The 11193-nt window shown below is 38.2% G+C and overlaps 1 protein-coding gene across 1 annotated transcript in view; it reads left to right on the forward strand.

The window, feature by feature from the left end:
• The window catches only part of LOC106528566 (transmembrane protein 235), a gene marked incomplete in the record, with an annotated part of 14091 nt that extends 11889 nt beyond the window's left edge, over positions 1-2202 (forward strand). The window contains 1 exon segment of the mRNA XM_014023772.1: positions 1478-2202. Within this exon segment, the coding sequence (XP_013879226.1) occupies positions 1478-1721 (244 nt within the window).
• Between the last annotated feature and the right edge of the window lie 8991 nt (positions 2203-11193).

An 11193-nucleotide genomic window follows, 5' to 3' on the forward strand; every position in this document is an offset into this window, starting at 1 on the left:
CTTGGGTTGTTACCGACATCTGGTGAAAATTTCATGTCATTAGCACCTCTAGTAATATATTTACTGAGAAAAATGTTGACGTGTTCAATACCTATTTTACCCGCTGTATCCAAATTGCTCAGGCTCATTAATTTTCTCTTTGACAATCATCAGAACTAGACTTGATGTTGCAAAGAGAACACAGCACTCACAATATCACTGACCATGTACCTTTTCTGACCCATTCATGGGGTGTTGTGTAATTTGGAGTTAGTGTTGGTCTCAAAGGAACCAGATAATTGCTAGACAGAGTAAAAATAAAAGCGACAACCAAGCCCCATCAGACAGATCGCCGTCGTTTGCGAGTCTTGTGCATCACTAGATAATCAAAAACAGTCATTACATTAAATGATCCACACAAATAGAAAATCTGCAGAACGTTCACCTCTTCATGGCTCGGTTTGTGCTGTTCTCATCCTGTCCAAACCCAGTCCAGAGGCAGATGGGAAGGTAGACATGTTAACACCTGTCAGAGGTTTTAAAACCACTTTTTCAGGTGGAAAAGGGCTGTGATCTTTGCAACAAGCAGCACATCATTCCGGGATACAAACACGCATTCGGGTCCGAGTTGAAAGAGAGCAGAGTAAAGGCACTTTCCAACCCTATTTCCTTTCATTTCTACCACGTTTCATGTCTACTATGTAGCACTAAAGTGGCACACTTTGTCCTTTTATTTTAAAAGCAAATATTCAGAAAAAGTTCTCAAACATTCAGTCTTCTAGACAAATAAAAATGCTGCCGATTTTGTTTTTCTATTCCTTAGGCTCTTATGAGACATATAATCTCTCACTTAGCAATTTACCTAGTAACCGGCTTTTATTTAATTATTTGTTTACCTATTTATTCAGACCTATTTTTCAGCTCAGACAAAGGGATTTTAGCCGAATTTGAAACTTATCAAGCTCAGATAAAACACCTGCCTGTGTCAAGAATCCATCTGTTAACAAAGAAATGTCAAATTTCACCTAAAACTGAAAGTCTCCAAAAGACAAAAACTAAGTACAGTTATAATATGCATGATTTTGACACATGAAAAAAAAATCTTAACACAAAACGTAGATCTTGTTATTGCAGGTTTGTATTTTTCTGACAGCTGGGTTGAAAAGGCAGCTCAYTCGACAGCATTTCTTTAAGTAAACAAGAAGAAAACAAATCCCACAGGTCTGAGTGCCACAGCAGGGTTAACTGGTTGTAGGCATGAGCGTAAAGTGTTGTTCTGTGTGATGCTTACTGGTGACTCTCACTCTTTCCTTCTAAATCGGGTTTGGAAAAAAAAACGGATGCGTGGACAGTTTCATATAATAAACCCTGGTGATTGCAGAGTAGGATGAAGAGCTATTTAATTCACAAGATGAGTGATCTCCTGAGTTGTRGTGACGCAGAGCGGCGTTGTATTTTAAAACCTCTGTGCTTTTCCCTCCCCCTCTTTGCCTGCAGGTGTTTTCACCCTGACGGGGGTCAGCATCTACATCAGATACTCCAATCAGGCCATGGAGGAGTTCCAGCGAATCGTGCCCCCTGAGAATCTAATTTACGTCCATGTGTCATTTGGCTGGTCCTTGGCCACCGCGTGGCTCTCCTACAGCCTGGAGGTGACCACTGGTCTGCTGCTGCTGCTGGCTGCCAGGATCATTCAGATGAAGGGGCATTATGATTCTGGTGTAGCGATTACCGTGTTATAACAAACCCTGCGGGCTTTATTTATTTATTTATTTATTTATTTTATATATCCTTATTTATTAATGGCAAACAAGGTCACAAGAAGCCAGGCAGGTCAAGAGCCAGGAGTGCAGAATACAGCACAAGCTGGCTCCATAACTGCAAGCAGACACACAAAGAAGCTGATTAAAGGATTTTGTGGAACATCTGCTTCATTGTGAACACGGTGCAGTGTGATGCCTTTCATCTTCTTGCTGTATTATTTTCCTTCCCCTGACCCAGCCTGTAGAAATGCTGAGGGATGTGGTCAAACAAAACAAGAAAATGAAGCGGACCAGGATAATTACAGCAGAGCAGTATTTATTCACCCCCCACCATCACCCCCAACCCCTCCTTTAAATGTATCAGCGCAGGATGTGTCAGCCTTGTTGCTATATAACCATGTAACTGGGTTTATTTCTGCCATATGAAGACAGGCATTCGGGGGAATGGGTTTGTTTTCATTTGGATGTATAGGCCATGTAGTTTATTTTATTAAAGTTAAAACAACTGAAATGAACCACCACCTAAAATATTTTATATGACCACACCATGCAGACCAACAAAAAAAATACATATAAATATATATATATATACATATAAAAGTGATGTATTCTTTCATATTATTTTAAGCATAACAGCTGTTCTGCTGCTGCTCTAGGTACTGGAGCAAATTTGCACTTCACAGTTTTTAAAAAAAGAGACATCCAGTATAAAGCCAAGTTTGAGACATTGCTGAGTTATTTCACTTTCAGAGCAGCATTTTAATATTTGTTATGCTTTATGCTTATAAGCCCGTGTGCCCAAGCTGCCACTAGTTGCAGAAATCATGAAAACAATACAGTTAGTGCTTCCACAGAGATGCTGTTCTCAGAGGAACAAAATATGTGCATGTGTACTGCATGCTTTATATTTATAATGAGACAGTAGCGTGCAATATTGCCGTGCAATGAGACATCTTTTCTCTGCACAATGCAAGTTAAAGCATTCTTGTTGAAGCAATGCTTTGGATCTTTGAAGTGGGGTTCTGTGAAAAGATTATGAGCAGTTGACATCTTACCTGTTGTAGAAGCTCCCTGAATGATCTCTTTGAGGAAAAATAGATGTGCTGTTGATGACTCATTGAAGGAAAGTTGTTGATGTATTCTGAGTTTTGCTTGTATGATTTATTATTATTATTATTATTATTATTATTATTATTATTATTATTGTTGTTGTTGTTTGTTATTTCAATAAATCATGTTTTATTTTTATGTGCACAGCTTGCAAAACTGCATTCTTGACTGAGGACATTAATTTGCTGTTCACCTCTGCCCACGTCATTTTTGTTTTGTACCCACCTCAGCAGCTGGTCTTACTTTTATGATTTGTTCTGCTGGAGTACAGTTGTGTGAATTGAAAATAGGCAGATTTCAACCATTTTTTACAACAATAAACAATAATTAAAATTAATCTTCAGTGAGGTTTTTGGACCTGAACATTTACTTTGAAGGTTTTCTGTCAGATGACATCTCAAAATACAGATTGAGTCATTTTAAGACGTATTTGAGATGTACACAACAAATAACTGCTACTAATATTTGACAATTCTTTCTAAACGGCTGTAATTCACAACAGACAGCACTGTAAAGTTTTATAAAACATTTGCATCAATTTGTAATTTGATACATGAGTTGCTTCAGTAGTAGCAATCTATTTTGGCTAGCTGTGAAAGCATTAATCTTAGTCTTTATCAAAGTTTTATCTACAACAGGTAAGATATTTACTGTTCATAATCTTTCCAGAGAGCTTCACTTTAAACAAACTGAACCATTGGTTTAATAAGCAAAATTTTAATACWTGCTGTAAGATTCATGGCTGTATATGATGTGTGTAATTATTCCAGTCAAGACAGACATTCTGTAAGCTTTAATGAACAGTTTGATGTTAATAAAACATTATTCTAGCCGAGTGGTGAATGCATATATGTGTGACTCTATAATCCTGTTATACAATCAGCTCTCTGATTGTTGATCCAATACGATTACCTGATTAGCTTCACTATATGCACAGACTTGTTCTGYATCATATCCACCATAAAGTTCACAAGCAACAAGTATTACTGCCGCTTCTTTGTTTTGGCTAAATTGAAAGTCTGAATGTCATCCTCAGAACACAAACAAAGCACTGCAGGAGCCTGACAAAAAAAATTGCTGTATGTGAAGTTTTGTTTGTTTCAAATTCAGAGGAATGTGGTCACAGCTTATCAGTATGTTGGAACACTGTTGTCTTTGAAATCCATTTATCCAATTCTTTTACAAGTGGATTCCACTCAGTGAAAGAGTTGGAAATRTCCAAACTACAAAATGGGTGATTTTATAATCTTCATTCACATTCGTGATGTCGGATTTGAAATATCAGATGCAGTTTTTGCTAATATTAGCTGTATGATTCAAAATGTTTGTTTGCCTTAATGTGATTTGCACTCTAATTTGATGTACTTGGAGCTGGTTAATCAAAGCCTAAGCTGTGAAACATTGTGTCCACTCAGCTGTTTATGTTGCAGTTCCTTGGCCAATCATCGGACGGTGAGGAAAGAAGAGGAGAGAAGTGGGCGATAAAAGAATACGGAAAAGCAGCTCAGTCTCACAGCCCCCTTTTTTTTATAAATTAGACCTGCTGAAAACCCGTAAATTTTTCATGAGACATAATTCAATCCACTCTGACAGAAGTTGGTGCTGAACCATTACTCGTTGGTGTGTGCCCTTCCCCCTTGACAAAAAGCAGTAAATTTGCCTCAGAGAAGCACTGAGCCTCGTTTTAAGGATTTATTTGGGCTTTTCACAACCGCTGTCTTTGATCAAATTTTCTACTGTGGGTTATGTCTAAAAAAAGGGCTGGAATTTATTGGCCAAACTGAGCGTCTGTAAATCAGTCACTTCCTGTCCGGGATGGCCTTGAGTTGTCTTTGTGAGTTCTGTCCTTGTCTCTAAACCTTTTGCTCAACCAACTTTCTAGTTTTATTCRTTTTGATTATTCAACACAAATTGGTGCAAAAATCTTTGGATGATGCGATGCTCTGCTTCTTCAATTTTTCCTGTGAAAGTACTGCAGTCAGCTGCAGTAGACAAGGGATTTTATGAGACAATCTTCCAGTCAGTAATAGAACTCATAAAGTTATAACTTCATGAATTCATATTTCAATTTAAGGTCAAGCATTCAGTGAACAAATGCATAATTACCCACCATCCTCCATGACAGTTTTTAATTAAGACCTGAGAAGGSTTAAAGCCATGGTTCTTTTGCTCAAATCTTATGACACGTGCAATCTTGTACTACTACAAGAAATTTTGTAAAATGTCTTAGTGCTTGAGTTATGCATTAGAAAAGACTCTCAGCTTCAATAGCACAAAGTTTAGTAAGATATCGGCAAAACTGACTGATTTATAGACATCTTTGATCAGCTGTGGCCCCCATAATGCATCGCTTTGACCCGAAAATGTAAAGAGTTGTAGATCCAGAGCCAAGGATTATTTTCTGAGAGTTTCACTGAAATATGTGCAGTGACTCGTGGGATATTTTGCTAACAGACAGGCAGAAAGAGTTGAAATGTACATAGGTATGTGTTGATGATGCTCAGCTACTATCACACCAAATTTGAGCTCTGYATCTGTAAAATCCATAACGAGAGACAGATGAATATGCACGCAGACAATTAAAAAAACATGAATGCCCTTTGCCCAATGGAGCAGGCGATAAAAATCATTAAACTTTACGTAAGGCGAGTTAGAAACCACACTGGAATTTTTGATACAAGCCATTAAGCAAGAGTCTAAAGCGCTAAAGTTTTCCTGTGTTTTACAAAACAAATGTGTTGGAACTGAAGTCACGGCCACCGGTTGTTGCTTCTCAATCTGGAGTCGATGATCGTAATGAATTAAACACCAGACTTTTAGAATTGTGGATACGTCACTGCCCTCAACGACAACAAACTGACTTGGTGAATGTAAAGCAGATGAACACATTACTGAGATGGAGGTTGCCACTGTGAGGAGCCAGGTTATAGTAATCCTTCTGAGCCAAATTACATCCAGTAACAGCACCGAGAATGAAAAAGCTGCAGCAGAATGTTCAGTATGAACCAGACCATTCTTATCTATTCTCATGTTTTTTTCTATTATGTGTAAAATGAAACTCTTTAATCTGATTATTTTATTAAAATTTGTTCAGAATGAGCATCAAATTCTTTTTTTCCCAAAAAGCAGAAACTGAGCTGCTCATCTCCACGAGTTAATTCCTTCTGTCAGGCCGAGGCGGCTGCTTAAATCTGTAACCTGTTAGGACGCCTTATCGGCTCCCCATCATTTCATTCCAGCGCTGCCACTGAAGGCCTGAGCTGAGGCTGAAGTCTCAGGATTGAGTGGTCTCATAAACCGAGGAGGGACTGGATCCCTGGAGGGATGTGAAAGTGATGTGTTTCTGTTTCCCAGGAACCACTTGAAAAGTTAATTAGACTTGTGCCCTGTTCAGTGAACACCAATGGTAATTGCATCCTTCTAGATGCTGAAAATGCCATGGATTTTATTTTTTATTATTGTTGCTTACAGACAAATTAACTCTATTTAGGTAAATTATGAACTGGGACTGGGGACTTAAGAACCAACACTGGAACTCAGCCAGTTCATAAGAGCATGCGCCATAAAACAAAGTTTGGTTGGTAAAAATTCCTATACCTAAAATTAGCCAAACTGTAACAAAATATATAATTAGCATAAGAAAACCATAGCCAAATGTTAAAATGAGCAAAACGTTGGCTTTTAAGTTTTACTCAAATCTCTGCATGTGTCAAACTCAAAGCCCATGCAGCCCACCCCTGCATTTTATGCGGGCCGCAAAAGCTTCAAGGATTGATTAAAGGGGAGGTATATGTATTTTCCAGACACATAGTTCAATTCTACCACAACTGAATAACAGTTGTTATGAAAAGCTTTATATATCAAAAAATAAATTTGACTTTACATCACAGCATATCTGAATGTCTTGAAATTGACCTCCGTCTTTTTAAGAACCTCCTACCATTTTTGATACTCCCACTTCAGCGTTTTCAAAATAATTCATTGAGAAGGGGTGCGCTCTGGGGCAGAAGCTCAGTCTGCAGCTGAGCTCCTGAGAAGGAGTAATGGAAGGACGAAGGGGTAATGTACAAAGCCACCCCATCCCCCCATGTCTTAAAATAAGTGTGTGCCGTGTTATGATGGCATCCCACCACTAGGTGGAGGTGCACTGGKTTCAAAAGTAGCTGGTACGCTGGCAGCCAATAATAGGTGAAATTCAGTTTAAAATCTAAATTTCACTGCATTTTTGCAGGCTACTGTTCCTGCTTCCCACTTGTACTAGGAAGTGGGAATTTCTTACAAGTCATAAATTTAGATTGGAACACCTCTCCAGTGGGATTTTCCTGTCAGAAAGTGGGAAAGTTCAGGACTCAAGACGGCAGCTACATTTTACCACAACTCAACAGTGAGTAAAGCTCTCTTACTTTAGAACTTCTGTATTATTAATTCTCATTCAGTCAATCATACGTGTTTCAGTGTTCATAAGAAAACATGTTAAAGGGGCAATATCATGTAAAATCAACTTTTTTGAGTTTTATGTCATGTTATAAATGTTATACTCTCGTAAAAACATGCCCAAAGCCTTGCTTTGACTCATTCATGCATGTTTGAGGAAATCCTGCAGTGTTTTTAGGCAGCCATGCGGAGGAGCAAAACGACAGGTGGGGACCAGAAACACCCTTTGGGACCAGAAACGCCCCTGGGACGTGTCTTAAGCCGAGCTTCCTCTTGGCGGAGCGTACCCACCCCCCCCCCACACACACACACACACACACACACCCATGACTCCTGCAGGCTCTCGGGTGAAAGTGAAAGTGAAACTTAACTGTCTGCTGAGCTCTCAACATTAGTTCTCACTCAGTGAAGCTCTTTTCAGATTAAAAATACCTTTGAGGAAATGTATTTTCAGATGCCAATTAAACTGCATCATGGCAGCCCACCCGCACTGAAATGGGCGAGACAGAAGCGAAGGTGGTTCTTAAAGAGACAGAGGCCAATTTCAAGGCATTTAGAAGAGGAAGTGATGAGAAGACAAGTTTATTTTCTATTTAAACATAAAACAGCATTTTGATAACAGCTAAAGGTGACATAGATATTTTATTATGGTATAGTTTTTAAATGTATGCCTGAGAAACACATACTAGTGGCCCTTTAAAACACTGTTTCTATGCAAGAAATGCCACGCAGAGCTCAGTAATTGTTTGTTAGCAGCACTAAGCCATAGCAATGAGTAGAAGAATGTGGTGTTTCATGTTCAGTCGGCGTTAAACACAAAACATTGAAGTTAATTACAACTGACCCTTCCAGGGCCACCATAATGCTCATGTGGCCCTTGGTGAAAAAGAGTTCAATACGCCTGTCCTAGAGCATCCAGCTGATAAAGACTTTACTACCTTTATTTTTATTTAAATCAGCTTCTGAGTAAACATCCAGCTGCACCATTTCCAGGATGAATATATTTGCAGGAAAATGTTTGGACGCCCTGTGAGATGTTTCACCGTGTAAGTACGTTTACACCAAATGCCATCTGGGACATCACTTTAGGAAACCATCTTCTGTATGACTCTATCAGTCTCTCACGTAATTGCAGAGACATTTTGACCCGTTTAGTGAGGTTGGTGTGTTTTTATTTATGCAAAGCTTTCTTAAAGTGTCCCCAAGCAGTTCACTCAGATAGAAAAATGAGTATGAAAAGTTTACGCATATACTGTGCTTGGTTTTCTCAAAAGACTGTACCTTTTGTCCAAACACTTAAACTTTAATTTTTCATAACAAATGCATTCTGTTAGATAAGATTTCTGGTTTGTTCAGCTTTTTAATCCATGCAGCCGTTTTATTTGTTTTTCTTTTTAGAGAGAAGAGGCTTTTTATCTGACAAACACTGCAGACAAACAATACTTATTTAGTTGTTTTCAAACCGTGCTGGCATGATCTTTGCCATCTGATTGCTGACTGAGAGGGTTTTGAGATGTTGTAGAGCTTTATTTCTTTATTTGTTGCTGCCGTTTCTCAGAACATTACACCATCTGACCTCGGGGTGAACCATCTGAGGCATCCATTTCTTGAAAGGTTGGCATGTAAGGATGGAAAACACTCAAAATCTCAATTTTTTTCTGACACGTTACAGATTGATGAGTAGCTTATATAAGATCAGTGCTGATGTTGGCATCGTGTCAACAAAATCAGAGTCGGAGCAACAAACCGAGGCAGCCGCACAATGATTTTTAATAGATTAATAGAACTTTGCTCTTAATTCCTTTAGAAGCAATACTTATTTTTTGCTTTTTGTTTTTGATTTTTTACCTAATTTGTGTTCAATAGAACGAAAATCTGTTATTTAAATAAGTTTTCTTGTTCACGTGGGTTTGTTTTGATCTAACGTTAAAACCTGCTGATAATAAGATAATTTTTAACATGTTATGAGAGGAGATTCTTGTCCAGAACTCTCTAAAATAACCAGCAATTTATTCATATATATATAAATATTTTGTGTTTCTACACAAACAAATTTGCCAGATATTTTCCTGAGTGTTTAGCTCACCACATCCTCAAACAACGAGTCAACAGCTGTAATCTGTCATTTTTAGGCAATTAATRCAAAACGTTCTTCCTGAGAGCGGGACTCGAAGGAGGCAGGAGTTGAAACTGAGCTCTTTTAGTTTCTGTGACAGACCTTCGGAATAAAATCCTAAACTTGCAAACCTGAAGCAAAATACAACTAAATATGTTCTTTAAGCTTTAAAATTTAGAAAGAGCCTTTTGTAACACCCAAAACTAAACATGTACAGTCATTTAAATCTACGTTTGTTCTTTAGTTTAAGACTTGTGTTTTTGGAGCCAGAGTCTGCTCACTAGAGACATGACGTTGCAACAAATAACTAAAACTAAAAAAAGAAAATCTCTTTTTGGAGGAAATGCATATTTGAACACACAGCAGCAAGATAAGACCTATTTAAATCCTCACAAAACAACTCCTGCAAATGTTTATTTCAGGTGAATTCTTATCTTTTTCTTTTTTTAGTTAGCAAAATGTTCCAGTTTCTTAAATGGAGGAGCTGGGCTTAAAATTGTACTGGTTTGTGCAGCGCCTTGTCCTTTGTGGCTTCAACTTCTGGTTTCTGTCCTCACATGGACAAAAGATGCTGAGCCTCAACCTTTTTCTGTTTTGTGAGTTTTAGGGAAAAGACAATTTTAAACATGAACATAATCACACAATATTGCATTTCAATTGGATTGCATCACTATTTTTTTTTTGTTCTCCTGTAACTCATCCATAACAGGTGCAAAGTTCTCAAGTTATCGGGCTGCTGCAAACTAACAAACTTGAGTATTTTATAAGGAGGGGCTCAGAGAGAAGAGTGGTCGTCTGTCAGTTGGAGAGATTTGGTGGATCGATCCTGTCTTCATGTAGGATCTTAAAACCCAAGGTTGTTCAACTGTCCAAGTCAGGCAGCATCCATCTGACAGGAACAAAATGAGAAGGCTGACACATTACAGCTGAAAAAACATCAGAAAAAATGCAAAAAGGGGGACAAAGCATAAAAGGATTTATTTTTCTTCACACCTTTGCCATCCCCTTTTTGTTGAAATAAATCTTTTCTCTCATATTTCTCTCTCTCTCTCTCTCTGGAAAAACATATTGTTTCTGTGGAAGCTGAAAGGGCTCTTATCTCCTCAGAACAGCCTTTCTTTACACGGTTACCAAAAACTGCCGGAGCACACGGTCCATGTGAGGCTAATAAGGGTAAATGAAGCCAACAAGTAATGCAAAAGAGGGCCACAAGGTAAATTGCGTGCAAGAAATCAGCTGCTGGGAAAAAAAAAAATCACCCTATGACTCTGCAGCAGATGTGCTGTTACACCATCCAACCCAATAAACTGTGACACATATAACCTCTAATCTGAGTCAACACCACATGAATCTCCACGCTATTTTCTGTCTAAGAATATACAAATCTGCAAATAAAAAATGCTTTACATAGAGCTTTTTATTTCTAATTTAGTTTTTTTGGTTCACGTAGAAACTGCTGTGGAACCCATGAAACAAAAATGCAGCCAGAGCAAATTGCAAAGGATGCAGCAAAAAAGACAACCAGAGGCTTAAAATGAGCCTAGAATTTAAAAAAAACTTCCCTCTCAACTAATCAGAGATGCTCAAAGGACACACAAAAAATACATTTGAACTTCAGCTACTAGCAGGCTGAACATATCATGTTTTATTTCATGCAGTAATTGTTTTCTTTTTACTACATTCTAACCATTAAGTGCACGGAGGAGACTGAACATAATGACACACAGCATGCAGTTCTGACAGTGGGGCTGAATGTGAGAAAGAAAACCCTCATTAATGTAAGAAATCCCA

Source organism: Austrofundulus limnaeus, unplaced genomic scaffold, assembly GCF_001266775.1.
Source record: "Austrofundulus limnaeus strain Quisiro unplaced genomic scaffold, Austrofundulus_limnaeus-1.0 Scaffold389, whole genome shotgun sequence".
In the NCBI taxonomy this organism is placed as follows: domain Eukaryota; kingdom Metazoa; phylum Chordata; class Actinopteri; order Cyprinodontiformes; family Rivulidae; genus Austrofundulus; species Austrofundulus limnaeus.